Genomic DNA, 24,788 nt, shown 5'->3' on the forward strand with positions numbered 1-24,788 from the left:
TGTGGAGCTAGCGCTATTTGTACTCAAGTCGACATTAACGTCCAATAAAACTGGTTCTGTTTCGTGTCTTTCCTTTGCTCCGACCTCTAAATAAAAGCTTGCGTGTCATTTGAAGGACTGGCTCTAAAAATCTGGAAGCTCCAGTACTGCATGCAATACAACTGATCGAATCCGCCCCTCTAGCCGCTGCGAGTCACATCCAGTTACTGGGCTTCCTAGACATTGAATTAGAATATATTATTGACGCTGAATACTGGAATAAACGCTTCTCAGGAAGAAACTCTCACATCCTATGAGAGGTAAATTAGAAAGTTTGCCCTCTATCCTGCTCTATTTTGAAATATGCTCGCCAGACACAACAGCTACTGTTGGGGATGCTCGGGAAATGAAAGTGCCCTACATATGAACTGTCAGTTTAATGCATTTCAGAAAGTTTTCGGGCATATAAAGCAGTAAATGTCAAACAAATAAAAGTGACACTGATAATATAAGAGCAGTTTTAATGGTGGCCGGAACTACAAGTGCATACAAAATCCTTGTCCAGATTCCAATGCCTGAGAAGACCTACATTCTCAAGGACTTTTCGCTGTTTTTATTGTTAGTGCCACTTCTGTCGAAAAAAGTGCTGCTTTTACTTAGAGACGGTTTTTCGTCAATTGTACACGAATAGCACACCATTTTGTCTGATGCTTATCTTTGCATTACTCGCTCTGTATCCATTTAGGAACTTTTTTTTAGCTTTGCAAAAACGAAGACACTCAGGGGCATATTACCAAGCTATAGCGATAATTATCGCTAAGCTTGGTTAGCGGGCATTTAAATATCGCCGCGCTCCGACGATTTTTATCGCTTAGGAGCCTTGATATTATCAAGGTTTATCTCCTAAGCGATAAAAATTGGCCGAAATGCATGAATATCGCTAAAAAGTCAGCGATATTCATGCATTAGCGAGCAAATGCTCTTAGCCATGTTATCCACCTACCATTGGATAACATGGCTAAGAACTGCTCTGGGCAGGCGTTAGCTTTTGGAGATAATCGCACTTAGCGCGATTATTTCCAAAAGTTGTTAATAGGGGATAGCGTTGTTAGCGACTGTTTCCAGTCGCTAACATCTTGGCACGCCCACTCTGCATGTCATTAGCGATAATCATCGCTGACATGCAGAGTGGGCCCCTAAATGCCCGCTATCACCTATTAGCTGTCGCTAACTGGTGTTAGCGACAGCTAGGTAATAGGGCAATAAAATTATCGCCGCTTTAGCAGGAATTCTTCCCGCTAAAACGGCGATATTGCCCTTGGTAATATGCCCCAGAATTTCCAGAGATCTTAACCTTCTGCCATTCAAGGCTGCAATCCAGCATTCATTATGCTGAGAACATAGAAATACGGCACGTCGTAATTATCAGTATTGTCACACTGCCAAGATACATATTAAGGATACAACGAGCAAGACATGCGGTAGCTAGGGCTGCTGAATGCGACTGAAAGATAAAAGATTGCATCAATTGGCCTAACAGACGCGGAGAAACAGACAACAATCCAACCTCAGATTTGCACAAATACAGATTTCTGCACAATAATCTTTAGCATGGGAACGATGGAGCATTGCACGTTACTAAGTTTATTATTATTAAGCGCGAACAGCTGCCCCAGCAACGAGGCGTCCCGGCGCTGACCCATAACAATAACCAGAGGGAAGGAGGGAGAGAGAGGACAGAAAGGGATTAGGATGGGGAGAATAGAATGGTTTTAATCGCCTTGCGGAAGACCAGTAAGTTGGTCATGGAGCGGATATGGGGTGGCAGGGAGTTCCAGAGCCTTGCCCCCAGGACTCTGAAAGAGCGGCCGCCCATTCTGCTTAGCCTTATACGTGGGGTAACAACCAAGTTTTGCCCTGAGGAGCGTAGGGCACGCTGAGGGGTGTAAGGCTCTAAGAGAGGGCGCAAGAGACCAGGGCAGTCAGTCTTAAGAATTTTAAAAACAGTAGTGAGAGTTTTGAACTGAACTCGGGCTTCCATACGGAGCCAATGTAGTCTCTGGATGGTATTTCTAGCAGAGCACCTACGAGGGAGGCCTACAACTGCCCTGGCAGCAGAGTTTTGTATGCGTTGCAGCCACGCCATCTCAGCTTTGTTAAGGCGGAGGAAAAGGACATTGGCGTAGTCCAGTCGAGACAGAATGGTAGACTGGACAATCAGCTGGCGCGTATGATGGTCAAAAAAGCCAAGAATTGGGTGAAGGCACCTCAACAGGCCCACACAGGTGGCAGCAAGTTTCTTAGTGTGGGTCTGGAAGTTAAGAGCTGCGTCCACCCAGACGCCAAGGTTTTTTACCACGGTTTTAGAGGGGGGGATGGGGCCCAGTGCAGATGGCCACCAATGATCAGTCCAGTAGTCGGGGTTTTTACCTAGGAGCAGCACCTCCGTTTTGCCAGCATTCAACTGGAGACAGTTGTGTGACATCCAACGTGCGACTTCCTGTAATCCGGTCTTGAATCTCGCTGCTGAGATCGAGGGGCCTTCGGACAAGGAGATGACCAGCTGGGTGTCGTCGGCGTACGATACCAGCGTCAGGTCCCATTCTTTTGCTATTTCAGCAAGAGGCTGGACATAAAGATTGAATAGGGACGGGCTGAGCGCCGATCCCTGGGGGACGCCTTGCTCTATGGGGTGAGGCTGGGAGGTGAATGGAGGGGCCGAGACCCGAAAAGATCTGTCCGTCAGGAACGATCGGAACCACTCTAAGGCAAGGTCTTTAATTCCTATGTCCTCAAGGCGCCTAAGTAGGATAGAGTGGGAGACCGTATCAAAGTTCCGTATCAAACACGTTGCAGTAAGACACGGAGAGACACCATTAAAGATCACGTACAATATGACCAATCACATAATTAGACCGGTGCATACATTAAATTCCATTTCTACAGCTGTTATAATGTAAAGCCCGTGAGTATGGTGGGCTTTGCACATAGGTATGTTTTAATGCAAAGGGTGTGTTTCCATATCGATGGCCTCTGTATCTCACCCGAACGCTAGAGCTGATTTGTTTATTACGAGCATGTAATACCACTACACCATGGCAATGATGGATCACACTGATCAATGTTTGGCCCATTGGATGTCAGAAGGAGAGCAGATTATCCCTCACCTAGCTGCTTCCGTGAAACCATAAATATGGAACCAGTAACCCAGAAAAGGAATCCCCGGTGTGCCATCTTGGATACACGTCCTGCAATGAAATTATGTAAGGATCCCATTTCCATAGCAGGAATTACCACAACAAGACCAAGGGTATATTAAACCTGGACGGAGGTCCCCTTGGCTATAGCCAAGACTTTTGCCTCAACTCACATGTCAGTCACCCCAAAGTTGTCATTTGAATCTGAAACCATGTGCTGTGGACCACTCTGCTGTTGGTTGGAGCTCTTGGGAATTTATCTGGGATGCCAAAGCATTAAAAAATTCAGAAGAAGTGCAGGACAAAATACCGTAAATTCAAACCGGAAACCTCCAACTACACTGTGAGTCATGAACCCGGGGTCCCTGTTAATCTCGCATCTGCAGAGGATGTAGAAACAGGCACCAAGGGGCATATTTAGGAACCCCTTGTGCCGCCACAGCACCACTTTTTTTGACAAGTCAGAGAGGCAAACCTTGAAATCATATCTATGAGGCCATGCAAAGCCACTATGTATGGCTTTGAATGGCCTCATCGATCAGGAGTAAGGCAAGGCAGCACAAATCACTGCATTGGCTTACTTTGCGCTAGAGAGGCGTTCCATGGGGATTGCAGTGGCCGCAAAACCCATGGATTTTGATGCTTCCCCAGATTTAGAAGACCATGTAGATGTGGGGATGCACCAAAACGTCCACCTTCCAAGATACGGTAAAACAAGGAGAAATATTTCTTTTCTCCTCGTTTATTCCTCTTTCTATGTGTGCTACATTCTGCAGTACACTTAGAAGGAGGAGGACACCTCAATGTATTGTTTTTGTGCAAGAAGGTGCCCCTCCATGCACTTAAACAACCCTGCCTACACCACAGGTACCCTTGTACCATGGTGCAAGGGTCAGTCTCATCAAATTATTTCATTAGCCTTCTAATCCATATAGGTACAACACAATCCATGATTTTCATTTTACAATTTTATTTATTTTTATTTTTTTCTGTCGTGTATCAAAAATATATTTTTTTCATTTTTTTGGATTTTAGATCATTTTTTCCATATATATCAGTGACATAATTGATAGTACAAAATTAATTTATAAAAAGTGCATTGCATCATATCAAAAAACTTAGTTTAGAGAGTTACATAATACAAAACATAACCCTGATATATACACATGAACTACCAGTCACACTTGCTCAATCATACCAATTCACACTCATACTACTATTAATCTTCTCCCAATCAAAACCAGATCCTACACATGAGGTAACACAGTTGTTGCTTGTGTGTGATTATACGCCAGGTCTACGCGCGTTTCGGTGGAGTGAGACCACCTTCCTCAGGACCAAGGTACAAAGTTCTATTTCTTCCTTTCTGTGTACATACAGGGTACCTAGTTTTTGTTGTATGGTGAGGGTATCTGCATATCTTTGTACCAATAAGAAAACTTTCCCACTGTTGTAAGCAGTTCTGCCGTAATCTAGAGACGTGGCAAGACGATCGTATGCCTCCACCGCGACGGAGAAACCAGGTTGAACGATTGAAAGATCGATACGCTCAAAAGAAAGACAAAGTGTGCTCCGCGCTGTAATACAAAAGAAGATTTAAGTATTCGGAAATCCCCCTATAAACTACAGGGATTATCTCGATAAGGAGCCTGCCAGGAGACGTCTTGCCAGACAAAATAAACTGAGCCAAATAATATTTCGCATTGAGGCTTTTTTAATAAACCTAAGGAAGTAATTCTAAATCTGCTTACAACAGTGGGAAAGTTTCCTTATTGGTACAAAGATATGCAGATACCCTCACCATACAACAAAAACTAGGTACCCTGTATGTACACAGAAAGGAAGAAATAGAACTTTGTACCTTGGTCCTGAGGAAGGTGGTCTCACTCCACCGAAACGCGCGTAGGCCTGGCGTATAATCACACACAAGCAACAACTGTGTTACCTCATGTGTAGGATCTGGTTTTGATTGGGAGAAGATTAATAGTAGTATGAGTGTGAATTGGTATGATTGAGCAAGTGTGACTGGTAGTTCATGTGTATATATCAGGGTTATGTTTTGTATTATGTAACTCTCTAAACTAAGTTTTTTGATATGATGCAATGCACTTTTTATAAATTAATTTTGTACTATCAATTATGTCACTGATATATATGGAAGAAATGATCTAAAATCCCAAAAAAAGAAAAAAATATATTTTTGATACACGACAGAAAAAAATAAAAACAAATAAAAGTGTAAAATGAAAATCATGGATTGTGTTGTACCTATATGGATTAGAAGGCTAATGAAATAATTTGATGAGACTGATCACATGATAAAGTAAATAGTGACCACGGGGGAATCTCTCATATGTTGTGTTGCTATTTTCCTCTCTTTTCCCTGGTCCTGAAAGTATCAATAGAGGGGGTCCCGTAATTTATGCTTTTCCATGGTGCAAGGGTGCCTGCATTGGCACTATGCTGCCAAAATGGTGCCAGTACAGGCGGAAAGGACAGGAATGTACCAAATGGGATAAATACGGAGCATTACGCCCCTTTCACTTTGACGTTGGGTAGTGCAGCAAGGTGACTTGCTGCGCTACCCTACACCAACTCCCCTTAAATGAGGCCCAAATGATATAATAAAGTCTAGGGCACTCCCTGGAACTTTGCCTTTCTGATCCCATCTAGTAACCAGCAGATTCTCTGGCCATTGCATGTCTGCTATGAAATTTGTGCACTCAAAACAGAAAAAAAGACAACCTTTTGGAAAAAGTCCCCTACTAAATATGGCATTATTGGTCTCTCATCTCAATAGTTTATGAACTAAAAGCATAGCACAACACCAAAATGCACATACCCCTGCACAAGATAAAAAGTTAATAACAGAATCAAGAAAAGATGTGCACCAGTTCTGAATAATAACTCACACACACAAAACCATACATATAAATCACTCGAGGAGGACTGTAGCCAGGTATGTCCAAGTGCTGGCATTTTGAAACTGCAGAAGTTGGACTATTTGATATTGATGGAAACCCCAAAACAAGAAATTGGCACTATTCAAACAAGAACTATAAGCAGTTATCATTTTGTTATGGATCAGTGTGGGCATTGAAATGTAATTTGACATTCTATATGAGCCCCATCTTTCATGTCAGTTGGACAAAGGAGATCAATTGTTCAGAGAGCTTTGAAGCTTGTAGCAAGCTCCCTGGAGCCTGGATTTTTAAAATGTGCTCCCATCAATGAGTTCACTCTTTGCTCCATTAGATCAGGAGTCTAAGAGTGTTTTATCCCTGAAACATCCGAAAGCATCTTTGATGATGGTAGAAAAATTCAGATTCCACCTCACTTCAAATTTCTATCTCTTACATAAGAATGTTATCATATTTAGGTTACCAATTATCACAGCTTCACTTTGTAGTTATCTAAAGTACTTACCTCAGAGACTCCGTGCATTTGTGGCACAAAGACCCACCCCATATGCTCACCAGGATCGGGTTACACACACTTGGAAAAGTAACAGAGGTACCCTGGGACTCTTTCTTTTACTAGGGAAACCTTGTCCTTCAGGCCAACGGTAACCAAGGTAAATTACATTTTTTTAACTCAATTGATTAAAAAGTAGTCAATATTCTCACATTTCTTTGTTGCTCTTATAGTCATTGTATTTACATAGGTGCAAGAGCAAATGGGACAATAGTGAAGCCGGCGTAGTGTGTGGGGAAGGCACATTATATACCAAGTGAAGTATACAACACTTAACAATATCATGGGTTTCAAACATAGATATTCCATTAGACTCTCTAAACCCTTTCAGAGATCTTCTTTCTGTGCATTTTACACACAAAGCAAATTCAGATATTTAAGGTGGTATTTAATGTGGCAGGCAAAACCAGAATCTTGAGAGTGAAATTCGACCTGATGGGCTAACTTCAGAAAAATTAAAGAAGCATAAAAGTTTCAAGTTAATGTTTAAACATCTCAATACAGATTGACATAGAGGAATTTAAGAATATATTAAACAAATACTGGTTAGAAAAGCTGCACCCCTATTATACCACTGTGCTGTGTGCCGCAATATTATCAAAGCACAATGAGGTAAAAAAAAGTAATGGTGGTTCTGCTTTAGCTGATTCGAAGTTACATTAAAGTAGTGATTAAGTCGAGCAGTAAAATAGCACTGACCTGGATGTATTCCTCTTAATAATATATTTTTCAAATTGGCTTGTCAGCACTGCTGCTTGTTGGACGTATTGTTTCTGATGATTAAGTATATACACACACCTTGCTTGGCCTTTAGCTCCTCATCTCCCTCATGATGGTACTGACTGTTAAGTGTATCATTACATTTTGGGGTCTTGCAATGCATGCTTTACATCAATAAAGTAGACTAAATCATCACACATTCAATTGTTTATCATACTTATATTATAGATATAAAGCATATTGTTTGGTTTCTTTTCTCCTTACCATTTGTAATAGTTTTGTCCAGACCTACGGGTAAAGCCTGTTTTTAAGAGGGCTGCTCTATTGTGTAACCCTGGGCGTAGTTCACGAAGTAGCGTTACGCGAAGCTACGCGAAGTGCACTTCGCACTACGTGAACTTCACGTGGCACTGCGCGAGCTGCGTAGTAGCTTGTTCGCACTGTGCAAGATGCATTTTAAATGATTGCACAGTGCGAACAAGCATCCGGCACTGTGCAATCATTGAAAACGGCATCTTGCACAATGCGAGCTGTAGTTTTCTGCCGCTCGAGTAGATTTTTACTCGAGCGGCAGCTTTCTCAACGCGAACTGGTAGTTTCTCATCACGAGTGGTCGCGAGCATGCACGACCACTCGCAATTTGAAACCTGACCTCCCCGCGTTGAGAGTCTCGCCGGGATGTCATTTTGCTTGCTCGCGGTCGGGAACATGACGTTGAGGACCGTGAACATGCAAAAAATGACCGCTGCACTACGCTACGCTGCGCTACGCGTGTTCGCACTGTGCTACGTGCAGCTCGCGCAGTGCGAAGTTACGCAAACTTCGCAAACTACGCGAGCGTAGCGTAGTGCTTCGCCCAGGGTTACTATTATGCTATAATCCTCGACCTTCAGCTATCGGCATTATCTCCCCTGCCTAAGACTGTTAAATATTGGAGGGATTTGTTAGCATGAGCTAAAAGCCATTTTGTATTTCTGGCAGCCATCTTGTTTGCCATGTGCTGCCACGTGCTCGCCATGTGCTCTGTCCTCCCTCAGTGTTGACTGCTCTTGTAATCTACCTAGAAACAAACTATATTTAGCATCTTCCACCTTCACACATGCTCAGTTGAGCTTGCAGATGTCCTTGCAACTGTTTCTGGACTGTAAATGTCAGGATGTGTTCACCAGAATTAGCAACTGTTAGCTCCTCCCACTTTGTTGCGCAAGCAGATCTTGCATGCCCATATTAGTCATTTTGCATGCTTACATGAGCCAGGACTGTCCCTTGCTCTTATGCTGACTATGTAACCCTAAGCATATATAAGGCCCCAGTTTTCTGAACTCCGCAGACTGTCTAATTCAGTTGCTAAGGCTTCTGTCTGAGGTTAATAAAGATGTTCTTTTTATATTTCAGCTTCTGTGCCAATTTCTTCTTTGTTGCTTTAAAAGGACCAAGTATCAGTGAGACCCCTGAGAAGGTTTCTATTTTCTACAAGATGGCTGCTGCTCTTTTCAGTAGTCTTATGTTGGAATCTGTCTTTTGTGACTCTGGCCAATGGAGGACTGTATTGGAGGCTGATTTACTGAGCTTTTTTAAACTGCACTTCACAGTTTGAACGACATGATTGCATTTCTTAATATTTTCGTTGGTTTATATGTTTTAAATACGCGAGCGTGTAATCACCCTGCAGCCTTTCTAATATGTAAAAATGTCTGCTATTTAGTCAACTGCCCATGGGTGTCAATTCACCAAATGGCAGGGGTAGCGGAAATGACATCACATATCATTTGACCATAACAACATCACAAGAAGTGACATCATATGAAACTTGAACTAGATTTGTTTCATGAAGGTATGTCACATGACTCTAACATCACACTCACACTCTCTTACATCCATTCATATTAACTCGCATTCACTAACTTGCATATGCGCTCAATCTCACACATGCTCAAGCAATACTCACTGACACTCAAGCCTAGGTTTAATGATGCTTTGCACCATGTTTTTATCACTTTTGTGATGCAAACCTGTTGCAAAGTGTTGCAGTGGGATGTACTATTGTACACTATCCCTATTTGTGTTGGATAGTATCCCAAAGTAGCACGAAATTGTGCTATGCACTGCTTTATGTTATTTAGCTTCAAGTGGGTGTTCCATGGGTGGTGCATGGGTGGTCTAATGCAATCACCCATAGGGTTTGAGGCATACCCTATCTAAAAAACAATGGCAGAGAGGAATTTGCACCACAATCTTATAACAATTTTAGGCAGGCATAACAAGGAGAAATGGTTTCATTTCTCCTCGTTTTTCCAACTTTGCATGTGGGTACAGCACACATACAAATTGGGAAAAGACTTGGAGCATAGTTTTTGTATTGGAAGGTACCTATTCCTGTACAAAACATATGCTTCAGAGAATGCACACACCTTTGCACCATGGCATAGGGGTGTGTGTAGCATTACTACATGTTATTTTATGTTATGTTATGTTATGTGAATTTTAAGAGCACAGCTAATCACCAGTGAGGGTATCCAGGCATTGAGCAGGGCAGGCCTGATGGAGGAGGAGGAAATCATTGCTGTTAAGTCTGTAAAAGTCATGTCTTGAGGTTCTTAGGTATTTTCTGGAGGTCGTTCCCTGACCTTGGCTATGGGGTATGAGAATGAGCATCCTTTGCTTCTGGTCTTATTGATGCAAGGGAGATGTGCTCTTGCCTGGGATGCAGATCGGAGGTGTCTGGTGAGTTGGTAGAAGTTGAGATGGTGGTTGAGGTATCTAGACCTGGGTTGTGGAGAGCTTTTTAAGGTGAAGTGAGAAGCTTGAACTTACACCTTTCCTGCACTGGGTGCCAGTGGAGATTATTGAGGTGTGGAGAGATGTGGTTATTTCGTGGGATGTTCAGGATGAGTCTGGTGGCGGCGTTCCAGGTCAGGAGGAAAGGGTGAAATGTGGTTAGCGTGGGGGGGGAAGGCTTCACATTTCAGGGGGGGTGGGGATACATGGGGGGTTGGGGGCTTTGGGGGGTTGGGGGGAAAGCAGTTAAAAAGAGCAGAAGGTGCAGGCAGGGTTTGTACGAGAATGTAAAATTGGGGAATTTTTTTTCTGGAAATGAATAAATGTGGTATCCTATCAGTGAACGCCAATGGTATCTTAAACAAACAGAAATATGGCGATCTCATTAAATGGGCAGTTTCCCAGAATCCCCATGTGTTATTTCTCCAAGAGACCCACTTAAAATCAAATATTCCTAACCTATTTATTCCAAGATACTTTTCCCATGCTGTATTTGCATCAGCAGCAGGGGTCGTCCATTGAGGTGTTGCCATTTACTTCTCCAGAAGACTTCCTTGGGAAGTTATGCAAATTCAAAGGGATCTTAAAGGGAGATGGATATGGGTTGTTGCCAGATTACATGGAAAGGTGATGAATTTTATCAATTATTATGGGCAGGTATCCGATGAAGTCTCCAGTATCTTAGAAATCATTGATTTTCTGAGAGGGGCTCCCGGGCAGATTATTATGGAAGGAGATTTTAATTTTATACAAGCCCTAAAAAAGTATACCTCCAATAAAAATAAGAAACAATTAAAACCTAACACCAAAAAAGTTTTAGGTGCCTTAATGTCATAATACCAACTCATTGACCCATGGCGCCTGTTGAATCCAGATGGGGAGTCCTTTACTTGTTACTCTCCTCGCTTCAGGACGGCGTCCAGGATTGACTTTTTTTTATATATAGATCCATTCAGACCCTAGCTTCATCTATTGGGGGCAATCCCTTTTCTGATCATGGGAAGGTAGAACTGGAAGTTAGCATTAGCGCAGGAAGCAGAGACCAATCCAGGTGGCAGCTTGACCGCACTCTGCTTCAGAATCAGGAGTGGGTAACTGGGTTCCGGGTATGGATTACGGAATATTTTAAAATCAATAATGATACAGCTGAACCATTTGTGGTTTGGGAGGGGTTTAAGGCAGCGGCTCGCGGTCAGATAATATCTTTTACATCGGCCTTGGCGAAAGAGAGGAAACTAAAAATATCTATGCTCCAAAAAACTGTAGATAAAGAATACGCCCTTCAGCTCCGTCTACACCCAAATCAACTGGAACAAGCAAAGGCAGAGCTAAGAGATTTTTTTATTCTGGAAGAAATTAATAGTTCTAGAACCTTCCAGCAGAGGGTGTACGAGGATAGCCAGTTGGTGGGCAAGCTCCTGGCTAATTCCACGAGGAAGAGACAGGAGTCCGCCTCGATAGTTAAAATTAAGGATCCCATGAGCGGCCAAGAATTCGTGAATAAGGATCTGATTCAAAAGGCTTTTTTGGAGCATTTTGGTCGTATTTATACCACAGAATATCTGGTGGGGGAGGATCAAATAGTGGAGTATTTTTCTAACATAGAAATCCCGAACATCTCGGCCGATCGGGCTTTTGAACTTGGGCTGGAAATTAGTATAGGGGAAATATTAGACTCTATAAAAGTCACAGCAGGGGCGAAACCTTTTGGGCAGGATGGATTCCCAATTGAGTTTTTTAAAACCTCTATAAAGGAATTATCGACACCTCTTAAGAATTTATTTAATCACATTAAACAAGGTGGACTGGTTCCTGCATCCTTTAAGGAAGCAAAAATAGTATCATTTGTTAAAAAAGATAAGAATCCAGAAGATGTCAACTCCTATCGGCCTATCAGCCTTTTAAATTCAGACTATAAGATCCTAATGAAAATCTGGGCTCGTCGTTTTGTATATGCTGTACAAGAAGTTATACATTTCGACCAATCTGGATTTATAGCTGGCCGCTCAATGGCCTCAAATACTGAATTTTTAATTCAGGCACTGAATTTTTTTACCCATTAATACAACCCCTGCTTGCATCTTAATGGTCGATCCGGAAAAAGCATTCGACCTAGTAAACTGGTCAACTTTATTTTATTCTCTGGGCCAGTTTGGGGTTCCAGAACATGTGATTAAGATGCTTCAAAATATCTATCAGGATGCTTCAGCGAAGGTTATAATAAACTCAAACAACTCCGGTTCCATCAAAGTCAATCGTGGGACCAGGCAGGGCTGCCCGTTATGTCCCCTGCATTTTACTTTTTTTATTGAACCCTTGGCGATCAAAATGAGAAATACTCCTTCTATTTCCCCCTCTATCCATGGGATGGTGAAGCTCAAGCTTTTCGCAGATGATATTATCCTCTATTTAAGGCCGAATAAAGAGAATATAGATTGTATTTTGAGGGAATTTAAGGCCTATGAACAAATAGGAGGTTACAAAATAAATCCAAAGAAAACTGAAGTTCTCGCGCTAAATACTAAACTCAGCCTCTTTCCATCTTGCCTACGCGCTCAGGCTGCCAGCCGAGACCCGATAAGATATCTAGATATTTATGTGACCTGTGAATATAATCAGTTGTATTCTCTCAACTATGGGAGAATGATTAATAAAATAAGGGTCTTTTTGCTCAATGGCTTTTACTTCCCCTCACTCTGATTGGCAGGGTATCCTTGATTAAGATGTCGATCCTTCCCCTACTAATATTCTTGGTTTTTTTAATGTTCCTATTAAATTGAATTGTATTTTTTTCAGGGACATGGAAATTATGTTTAGAAGGTTTGTTTGGGGTGGGAAAGCACCTAGGGTGAAGCTGTCCGTAACTCAACTTCCTATTGAACAGGGGGGACTGGCTCTGCCACATGTTAAAACGTATTATGAAGCGGTCTTTATTGATACACTGGCAGGCCTGATAGGTGCAAAAAACATTCGTGATTGCTTCTTCTTAGAAAAAATGTTACAGGAGGCTGACTCGCAAGTCCAGGTATTTTTAAAAATTGCAAAGCTCCCAAAAAGGACACGATATAAGACGCTGAAAGATTACTTATTCAGAGTGCAGTCCTTTTTTAAGAAAAACCTTGGCTCCCCTGCCTCTAAGTTTTTGAGCTTGCGAGAGTGTACTTGCTAAGGCCTGCAATTCAGAAACAGCCATATAATAAATTGGGAGAATTTGGGATTTAGGGAGTTAAGGCATTTCATCATCCACAATAGCATTATCACATGGCAAGAAGTATTGGCTAGAGTATGTAATTCTGACAGACCTATGTTTCTTGAATATTTACAAATTGTTCACTTCCTAAGGAAAGAGATAGGTGGCTTACTAGATTCCACGAACGAGATGGCAATACTTTTGTACGAGTCTAAAATCAGCGGGATAGGAAACTGGTACAAGAAGCTTCACTATGAGGGGCAAGCCGCTATGATAGATCATCATCTAGTCAAAATAGACACCCTAACACAATGTAATTTTTCACATAAAGACTGGGAAAATGTAAGTGTGTTGGGCTGTAAATCTTTGCGTGCTGCCAATTTCAAGAGAATGGCTTTCTTGTCCTTCTGGTTGGCGTATTGGACTCCGGAGGCACTTGGGAAAAGGTTCCCTGAGGTTGTGAATAAGTGCTTCAGATGTCAAGCGGAGAGCCAGGTTGGTTGGCTTCATATTGTTTTCACTTGTCCCCAGCTTACATCTTTTTGGGAAGCCATTTTCGCAGATTTAGAGGTGGCTCTGGGTGGTAAAAAACTTCTTCCCATGCCAGAGTTGGCCCTATTTGGGATTAGTAGGGACAGAGGGATCCTTAAAAAGGCTGAGGAAACATTTGTATTTATTTCTTGTGTCATTGCTCGTTCCCTAATTCTCCAAAATTGGAAAACCAAGGAAGTTCCTTTACATCTGAAATGGCTTAATAAAATGAGAAGGTCAAGGAGTTTTGAAAAAGCTTACGCTATGAGGGTGGGTACAGTCAGGAGATTTGAAAATAACTGGAAATACCTGGAGACCCTTGAGGTTACGAGGGGGTTAAGCTAAATAAGCTAAATATCTCAGAATAATGTTGATATTAAGTTAAAATACACGGTAGCAGTCTTAGTTTTTGACAGGTTCAATTGATAAGCTATTAAATGCACTTTCATTGGCGTATTTTGCACTATTTGAAAATTTGAATGCACTGGCACTTTTTGTCTTCGTTTGGAGTGTACTGTAATTGCATTTGCACTTTAGGTTTGAACTTGCGTATTTTGCACATTGCTTGTAAATTGATAATGTATTTATACTCTGTAACTTGACTGCTTAAGGACTGAATTTAGCTGAAGAGCTTCACCTCGTCTCAGTTCTTAATATGAAGAAGCTTTTTTAGGGTTTTTTTGCATTTCATTTTCTTTGCTTAAAATTCCATTGTCTGTATTGTACCTTACCTGTGCTCTGCTCAATAAAAAATTATTTTTAAAAAAAAGAGTCTGGTGGCGGCGTTTTGTGTGGGTTATAGATGGTGTAGGACATTGACTGGGATTCTGATGTTGGCATTTTCGGAAAAATCAAGTCTACGTGTGATAAGAGCATGGGTGACTGCTTGATGTTCAGTAGGATCCTCTTGAAAATCTTGCATAGCGTTCGCATAATGTAGAATCATGATGAGAAGATAGGTTTGGTCTGCCTGCTCAATGAGAGGTTGATGCCCAGAATGATCCTGGGGTTCTTGGCATGGTCTGTAAGAGTGGGTGGGGAGCCTCGTTAGAAGGGTCACTAAGAGGCATCCCAGGGCGAGTGGTTGTTGCTGAAGATGAGGTCCCGGGTTTTGGTTGTGTTGAGCTGGAGGAAGTTGTTTTTTAGCCAAGCAGTGATGTTGCTCATGTAGTTAGTGTAGTTTGCTTTGGTGGTGCTGCTTGAGTCAGTAATGGGGAGAATGAGCTGTGTGTCGGTGTATGGCACTGTGTGGGGAAGCAGTGGGCTCTGACTGAGTCAGCGAGGGGGGTCATGTAGATGCTGAAGAGTGTTGGGCTGAGCGACAATCCTTGAGGGACTCCGCAGATGAGTTACCTGGGTTCTGAGATGTAGGGGCAGAGTATAACTCGTTGACTTCTGTCCGTGAGGAAGGAAGCTGTCCACTTGAGAGCAACTCCACAAATACCCAAGTGTTGAAGCTTTCTGAAGAGTGACTTATGGTATACCATATCGAAAGTTGCTGAGAGGTCAAGAAGGATGAGTGTGGCTGCCTAAATTTCCCTAGTGCACAGGGAGAGAAACATTGTCCCATATCATAGGAGATTGGTGCATTTTTTCTTTCTCTTGTTCACTCAAGGCAGCTCAGCACCTTTGGTGTGGCGTTGCCCTACGTCAAAGAATAATACATTTGGGTCTAAATATCAAACAATCTCACTCAGTACCTGTCAATCACTCTGACTTACTATTACTTAGACACACATGTTTACACCTACAGACACATGCTCACAAATATACACACTAATCTCACATAAACACACGCTCACGCAAAAGCATGCACACAGAACACATTTAAACATTTTTACTTACCAAAACTGCCATCAAAGGTACCGTTCCAGATAAGCGTGCTCTATCTTCTTATGTCTTTCTTATTTTCTTATTAGAATATTATGCACTATTAGTATAAAGAAAAATGTACGGTACACAAAAAAGCAGAGCTGCCTTGTGTTCTTGGCAGATTTTATGACCTCTGAGGCTAGGAGTCACAAAGGCAGTGTTAGGAGCCGCAAGGCGGCAAGCCTGGTGACCCCTAAGCGAAGTCCATGCAGCTAAATAGCTGAGAATCTTTATTACTCAACAAGCCACTGGAAGAATGACACTAAGAACACCAAACCTTCAGCTCCCTTTCAGTTCCAATAAAGGAATGAACATTCAATGTCCTGAAGAACCAGGCAGAATCAAGTAACCAGCATGTGATGTCACCTTACCCAGCTTATCAGTGAGAGCAGAGCAGAGCAGAGCAGACAGACTGAGGGTGGAAGGACCGCAGAGAGACAAGACGACTGGGATCGAGAAAATTAAGAAAGCGAGAACAGACAGGTGGTGGCAGGGGTGACAGAAAATTACAGAGATTGAGAGAGTGGGGATAGACCAGACAGATGGGGATGTTGAAGAGGCTTCTTTAGAGAATGAGACCCAGGAAAGGGGGACACAGAGATAGCAGAGAGACTGGGGAAAAAGAAAATTGACAGATAGATTGTAGAAAGCAAAATGAAGAACTTATAGGTGGGTAAGAGTTGAGGCTAGGTTGTTATAGATAGAGTGTGAGCTGGGAGACATAAGGAGAGCAGAGAGGGGAAATAAAAGGTGACAGACAGGGAGGAAGAAAGGGCAGATTTAGAAGAAAGGTGAGTGATGGGGAGAGTGGGGATAATAGGAGACAGAGGGGACAGTCTGGTGAGGAAAGTGTCTAGGGAAAAATTGGCAAGCTGATTGAAGAGGGAAGACTGAAAGGGATTGGGACAGAGAGAGGACAGATCATGAGTGAGACGAAGGGGGAGGAAGAGCAGAAAATTTAGCATAGAGATGAGAAAAGAAAACGAGTGGGGAGATTGAATATACTGACAGAGAGGGCACAGCCAAAAGCAACATGGCTGATGGAAGAGAGGACAAGCTGAGGCAGGAGAGGGCAAGCTGAGGAAGACATTAATAGTCAAAGGTTAAAATTGGAAGGAGAGATGACAGATTGGGTAAAAAAGCTGACAGATGGGGGATAGTGAAGCGAATTGGATAATGGGGATAGTGTGGGTGAGCAGAGAAAAGATAGGGGAGTCACGATAATCTCCAGGATAGTGAAGAGACGTAGGTAGCCTAGACGCAAGGGGAGAGCAGACAGATTAGAAGGAAGTGCAAACAAACTCGGCAAGCTTCGGAAGAGAAGAATGACTGGGGTTGAGAAAGGACCTACTAGGGAGAGTGAAGGGAATGGAAGGGAGAGCAGATCGTCTAGAACGAAGATTAATGCGGTGAGCAGAGAGTTTAGAGGGAGAGTGGAGAGACTGATTGGAGAGCAGAGAGACTAGTGAGGACAGTAGAGTGACAGGGAGAGTACATAGTTTGCGAGACATGGACAGATTGTAGAAAGGACTGGGGCTGCTGGAAAGCTAAGGTAGGAGAAAGCAGCCTGGAGAAGATCAGGCAGACTAACAGTGAAAGGAGACAAAATGGACACGAGACCAGAGGGATGGGACGAATGAAGAAACTTGCAGGACAGCAGAGACTGTAAGAGAGAGAAGACACAACGGAATAGAGATTTGACACATTGGGATAGATAGAAGACAGATTGGTATGGACAGCAGAGCAACCATTAGAGAGTAGAGAGACTGCAAGGAAGACCTGACCGTCCTAGAGGTGATTTGAAATATTATAGTAGAGTAAGGGGCTGGCAGTAAGAGTAGAGAGATTTGTGAGGAGAGAAGACCACCTGATAAAAGCAGCTTGTTGGAAGAGCAGACAGACTGAGGAACTTTGAGAGACTGGGGGATAATGGAGGGAATAGCAGGCAGAGCATGTATACTGGGGCAAGCATCTAGACGAAGGAGAACCGACAGACTTGAGAAGAGATGGGAGGGAAACCAGTTGTTTTAAGGATGGAAAGAGCAGTCTCAGGGCAAGCGTGGATAGACTGTGGGTGGAATCAGACAGAATGTGGAGAGCAGAGAGTCTGGTGCACAATAGAGGGATTGGAAAGAGCAGAAATACTGGTTTGAAGAGTGGTGAGATTAAAAGGGCGAAAAACTAGGACCTGAAGTGGACAATCTTGACAGAGATAGCAGAGAGAGAGGAAGGGCAGTGAGGTTGGTAGGTAATGCACACCAAGGTGATTGTATAAAGGCAAGGAGATATGACCAATTGGAAGGGGAAGCTAGTGAATGGGGGAGAATGGAGAGGCTGGTGGAAAGCAGATGTGTAGTGTAGAGTAAACAGACTGGAAGACAGTGAGGAAAGACTGGAGAAAGATAAGACAAGCTCAGTCCACAACTGACAGTCTGAGCAGGCTGTGGAGAGAAATGGTATACTCTGTGGAAAGGAGGTCCACTTGGGGGTGGAAAAGCAAGATGACTCAAGGCAAACTGGGTCAACCTGAGGAAGAACTGATACACATGGGGGAAATCTTGCAGATATGGGGGGCAGCAGATAGCTGGGGAGACTGGGTGCAAACAGGCAGACTAGAGAAGACCAGAGAGGGACAGGTATAGCAGTCTGGTTGAGAGGAAATCAGGTACATTTTCTTGGAGAACAATTAAATTAGGGCAAAATTGAGTCAACTTGGAGGAGAGCAGGCAGCCTCACAGAAAGCTGATGGGCTAAGAGGAATCTGACAGGCTAGAGAGGACAATGTGTAAACCACTGAAAATTAGATACAGAGGGAAAGAACGCAGGCAGGCTGAAGTGAAATTTGACAGACTTAAGGGAGACTGGGTAGACTCAGGGGAAGCAGGCATTTTTGGGCAAAGTGGTAGACCTAGGACAGAAGTGGACAGATTGGGTTAAAAATGGACAGACATTTGGGCAGAACAGGCAGACTAGGGGTAAGGGTAAGCAAGCTTTTGCGGGAAAGAAGGCATACAATGAAAAACAAGCAAGCTTGGGATAAAGTGGGCAGAGTGGAGAAAAAAAGATGGGATGAGAGGAAAGTGGGCAGGCTAGGTAAAAGTGAGTGGGCTCTGTTGGGTAAACTACGACTCTGGCTTAGCTCCACAAGGTTTGCTTTCACACTGACAGGTGTCACGAGTGTACTTGGTTCAATGCACCAGCTATTGAATGTGAAAAAAACAGCTTGCTGTAGCTCAACACAACCCAAATTAATATGCAGTTGAAGTGGTGGCGGTGTTTTTAGATTACTAACAGTCCCTAAACAGGGATGCAGTGGTAATCTGGAAGCCCAATTTCATTCTTTAAAATATCACACACAAGAACTGCACTAATAAAAATATGCTTTAACTAAAAGGTGTTCATATCAGCAGTCTTATCCTGCAGTAGCACATCTAAAATACCAGACAAAATATTATTAAAACTGCACAAATGCAAATGCAAATTGCGAACAGTGAGAATGTAATCAACATTTCTACCATAGTTACAATATCATTTAGCAACCAATATCCTAAAACCTGCTTCTAGGTGCTATAGTAAGAGAGCATGGAGCAATGAAACTTGCATCTAAAGTTTCTTAGGGAGAATCAACACACTGCCTACCTGTTTATAGCAAAATGCTGTAGTTATCAGCAGTTGGGAGAAAGTGTTCACTTAAAACTAAAACAGGCATCAGAATCAATTCTCCTCCCAGATTTGGCTTAGTATCAGCTTTCAGTGCAGAAGCATCAAAGCAGTCTGAAGGTCTTCTGGGAGTATCTAGACACATTCTTATTAATAGATTAAATAAAAGCACATCGGTTCAGACTGCACTGTGTATGTGATTTTTATTATTTAACCTTGAGATAGAGATAACAAGGCCCTCCTTCCAGACTGCTGTTGCATTAAGAGTCTCATTCAGGTCATTGTCTGAAGGACTTGACAATTTCACAGTTTCTTGGAAAGATAAGGACAGACAACGTCTGCGTCAAAGTTAAACATGTCAATGGCTCTGCAAAAATAAAACAAAATGGAGTCTCTGCCTGCTCAAGATGGAGTTTGGCCTTAGGGAATTTGGGCCATATGTATGTAGGCATTTTGCATCTCTTACCGGTGTGAATTGCTATTTCGGGTTGTTAGGAGCTGTAAAATTTCGGTATCGACAAAAGGCATTTGCAGTGCTGCAAAATGTGATTTCTACAAGGTAGAAGTCACATTTTTGAAGTTGCTAAATAGGAAATTTCCAAATACCGATTTGCTAACCTTATGTACAAAGGATTTCCTAAATGCGACTAGTTACAAAATGCCCATTTAGGAAGTGGAATTACCATTGATTGGGATTAGGGATTAACTAGATGCAAACTATAAAAAGGCATCCAACATGCATCAGGCTCTTTCGCAATGGCGGCTTTGTACATTCTAGTGAGGAGGATGAGGATTTTGGCTGAAAGGCAGAGAAGGATGGCAGAGACAGGAGAGGATATCTAGGGCAAGCATCACCCTGTTTGAACACACAGAGAGGGATATTATTTTCAGGTACAGACTGAGTAGTCAGGAAAATACTTGATTTAATTGCTGAGTTAAAACCTCAGCTAAAAGCCCCAAGACTCAGAAACAACACAATCCCACTGTTGGACCTGTCAGCCTTAGGGCGGTCTCCCCCTACATTTTCGCCTCTTTGCCTCCCACTTCGACCACCCCTTTTTGTTGGACTTAGAACTCTGGGCACCTTACCACTGCTAAACAGTGCTAAGGTGCAGGTGCTCTCCCCTAAAAACATGGCGACACTGGCATACCTGCCACAGCCCCTGCTACTGCATTGAGGCCTACCCATCCATAGGTTAACATTGGTAACCCCCCTTATGGGATAACTTCTGACCAGGACCTAATAAGTATGTAATGTTTGGTATAGTTGGAATCGTAGAGGTGAATTCTCTCTAGTGGTATATGGGGTTTGGGCACTAGTGCTTTAGAAATCCCACTTTAGGAATGTTTTGCAACTGTGAATGCGGTCGCAAAACAGTAGCAGTTTATCACCAATTTCAAATTGGTGGCAAGCCATTCGCAAATGGGAAGGGCTCCCCATGGGACCTCTTTTCCTTTGTGAATTGGGGCACCAAAATGTTTTCAGAGTAGGCAGTGGTCCCACAGACCATTGCCCACTCTGCAAAAATAAAAACAAAACTTTTGATTTCTTCTTTTTTAAATACGTTCTGGTTTCCTTTAAGGAAAACGTACTACATTTTTTTAAAAAACTGCTTTATTGAAAAAGCAGTCACAGCCGTGATGGCCTGCTGACCCTAGCAGGCCACCATCCCTGTGAGTACCAGCCATTCCCAATGGGGCGCAAATTGCGACCTGCCTCATAAATATTAATGCGGCGGGTCATTTGTGACTCATTTGGGAATCGCTAAATATGTCCCAGACACATCAGTACATTTGATTTTGTGAGTATCTAATTACAAGTCACAAAAAATTGCAATTAGAGGCTCGCAAAATCAAATGGTCGAATATCTGGCCCTTAATTCTTAACGCAAGTGATCTGGACCCAAACAGGGCTGGTTGAGTTAGAATTGGGAAAAGGGCACAGCGAGCTCTAACGTCTTGCTGCTCAGTAGAAGGGCACGATTTAAGCACAGAACACTTGCCCTCGAGATTACAAAATAATAGCTGAGATTCTGATTTAATTATCTTGTGTGACAATAAATGCAAGTACTAGCAATATCGATGACAGCGTATTTATTAAATTGCATGAACCTGTGGGAGGTGCTTCAGTTAAGACCTACATTGACGACCCCAGTAAGTAAAATATAGCCTCCATAAGTATGTTTGGCTATATGCTGCTCACTCCTGGTCCCAATGCAGCTCTCTCACCTTGCATTCCCTTTCCTCTCAGCCTTCCTGAGAGGTCTCACCTTCGAATCCGTTCCGTCTACCGTGTTCTTTCCTTCCCATGCCCAGCTTCTCTTTGTGAAGTAGTTGACTGTGGCAAATTCAATCAGCGCAGAAAACACAAAGGCATAACAGACGGCTATGAACCAGTCCATGGCCGTCGCGTATGCCACTTTCGGCAAGGAGTTTCTGGCGCTGATGCTTAGTGTGGTCATGGTGAGGACGGTGGTGACTCCTGTGAAGCAGAAGAAAAAACATAGGCACAGATATTAGGTCAGGTAATGATTCCATTTCCACTGGCAGAACAGCTCTTTACAAATCTGTGATACCATAACAAAACATAACTTTGCAAATTCAAATTCCACACTTAAATAAACATTTGTTTTCCCACAGCTTTGCTGTCCTAGTCTCTCGGAGACTGTTCTTACCATTTATCGGTAAACTCATCCAGTACTTGGAGTAGATGTATGACAGCTTTCCTGATTAGGGGCAGCCTCGCCGCTGTCTACTTGCTATTTCACTCTATTGGCCTATGAAAATGTAATATGTGCATTTGAAAAGCAACTTTCTTTGCTCCCTGTCTATAAGACCCATATTGTATGATTTTCTGAAAAACTGTCATGCCACCTAGTCAACATGACACATGCCTCTATAACATCCATGGTTTGCAAGCACTATTAACACATCAAGCTTGTTGCCTTTAAAATGCAATTGCAAAGCTTCTTTGTGGCAGTTCTGTTATGTAATATAAAGTTATCTTATGCTGTGCTATGTTACAATACGTTATGCTTTAATTTACGGTAGATGTAAGTAGCTTGTTATGTTAAATGCTATCTTATGTAATGTTACATTATGTTATGTTCTATGTGTTGTTATATGACAATCGATAGTTTTCTATTCAAATGATCTTTCCTTGGGATTGCCTTTTAATGTTTCCCGTTTTCCCTTTACATAAGCAACAATATTTAATTAAATGACTTTATCCATCAATCTTCAATTTAATTTCTTATTTTGCGGTCATTGCAAATGAAATTGATATTATTTAAAATAACTTAAGGCATTTGTACTTCATTAGGGGTTATTTCTGTAAGGAAACCCATTATGAGAAATAAACATTGTGGGGCTTATTACAATGTTGGACAGAGTTGCCTACGACCGACACCGTCTCGGTACTGACCGACATCTGGTCGGTGGTTCCGATCCCTCGATTATGATGTAACCGAACACTGTTTGGTCGCATACTCACTTTTCTCTATGGGAGCTTGTATTACTACGGCCATAAACCGTTTGTAATACAGGCTCCTGTAGAAAAATGGGGGTGTGGGTAAAGGCTTGCACCCTGTGGGGGGTTTTACAGGTTGGTACCCTAGTTACCCCCTCAACCACCAACCATAGGCCACGGAGGCAAGGGGGCCCTGCTAAAAGGCCCCAAAAGTTGATGTCCAACAGCCTTTCCATTGCAGAAAGGCCAGCACTCAAAGGCTGTGGGAAACCAACATCGTAATCCAGACTGCAGAAACGCCATCCATAGGGGGTTGCGGTGCGTTTCCGACTGGCTGGAGCACTCTGAGAGCTGGTTGGAACTGAGTTGGAATGACCAGCCGGTTTACATTCTGACCGCCGACATCGTCATCATGTGGTCATACTGCAAACCGATCATGCCGGTCGGAAAGGCTTCCAAATGCAGTAGGAAATCTTCTGAATAGCGGTCGGATGCATTCCGAGCGGCATTGTGATCAGCCCCTTTATATATCATGCAAATGCATCTCTCTGAATTCACAGCTTTCCTTTGTGCATAGTCAGTGGCAATAATTAGGTAGTAAGTAATAAATTAAAAAATGTGAGACTCAAGGCAATAGTGTACAAAAGAGTGCAAAAAGTACTTTGAGGTGAGATTTCACAAAACACTGAGGTTTGATTTAGTGCTGTGTGTAGGACATCACCTATGCACCTATACACTTTATAAAAAAAGGACACTTTTTATTTATTTTATTTGGGCATTTGTAAAGCGCCTGGTTACGCCACTGGCGTGTCCCCGCGCTGTGATAAGTGAAATGGCTGCCCCCCCCCTCCCACAGAAGGCTACCTGCTGAAAAGGTGTGTTTTAAGTTTTTTCCTGAACAGAACCTCAGATCGTTCTAGTCGCAGTTCCAAAGGAAGAGCATTCCAGCACCTGGGAGCGAGGTATCTAAAAGATCTGCCTCCCATACGCGCCTTCGATACTCTGGGGACCTTAAGCAGCCCAGTCTGCGAGGACCGCAGACTGCGTGTGGGCTCATAGTGGGTTACCAGGCTCTTGAGCGGAGCAGGCGCTTTACCGCTCAAAATGCGATGGCATGTAGTGAGGGCCTTGAACTCCACTCTCCTCTCAATGGGAAGCCAGTGGAGGGCCCGCAGAGCTGGTTTGGAGGATGACCTCCTAGGGAGCCTGAGTACAAGCCGCGCTGCAGCATTTTGGAGGACTTGCAGGCGACCCATGGCCTTGCCTGTGGCCCCGAGGTAAAGCAGGTTCCCATAGTCAAGTCGTGAGGTGACGAGGGCATGCACCAGCGTCCTTCGAGCAGAAATCGGGAGAAGATCTAACACTTTCCTTAAAGCTCTCAGGACACCGAAGCATACACCCGCCACCCGACTGACCTGGGGACCAAAGGCAAGATCTTTGTCCAGCCACACGCCAAGGTTCCTGGCCTCACGGCAAGGAGCAGGGACTTCACCCAGACAGGGAGGCCACCACGCCGACGACCAGGCAGACGGCCCTCCCCCCACCACGAGCACCTCGGTCTTACTGCCGTTTAGTTTTAAGCAGTTTGCGGACATCCAGGCAGCAAGGTCTTGCATGCAATTCCTGAAGATGTCCGCTGCGAGGCCGGGTGCACGCGACAGGGAGATGACCAACTGCGTGTCGTCGGCGTAGGACACCAGGCGTAGCCCGTATCCCTCCACGATGGCCGCCAAGGGGGAGACATAGATATTAAATAAGGTTGGGCTCAGGGACGAGCCCTGAGGCACGCCCTGGCCCAACTCAATCTCCTTCGAGTAGCATTCACCCAGTCTGACTTGAAAACACCTGTCAGACAGGAAGGACCTGATCCAGCCAAGCGCTGCTCCTGTGACCCCGCCTTCATTCAGACACTGTAGCA

The 24,788-nt window shown here is 43.3% G+C and overlaps 1 protein-coding gene across 1 annotated transcript in view; it reads right to left on the minus strand.

Moving 5' to 3' along the window:
- The window catches only part of GABRA3 (gamma-aminobutyric acid type A receptor subunit alpha3), a 1,474,619-nt gene that overhangs the window by 417,837 nt on the left and 1,031,994 nt on the right, over positions 1–24,788 (minus strand). The window contains exon 9 of the mRNA XM_078685895.1: positions 21,672–21,883. Coding sequence (XP_078542021.1) covers positions 21,672–21,883 — 212 coding nt within the window. The remainder of the gene's footprint in view (positions 1–21,671; positions 21,884–24,788) is intronic.

The sequence above is a fragment of the Lissotriton helveticus genome, chromosome 4_1, assembly GCF_964261635.1.
Source record: "Lissotriton helveticus chromosome 4_1, aLisHel1.1, whole genome shotgun sequence".
Lineage (NCBI taxonomy): Eukaryota > Metazoa > Chordata > Amphibia > Caudata > Salamandridae > Lissotriton > Lissotriton helveticus.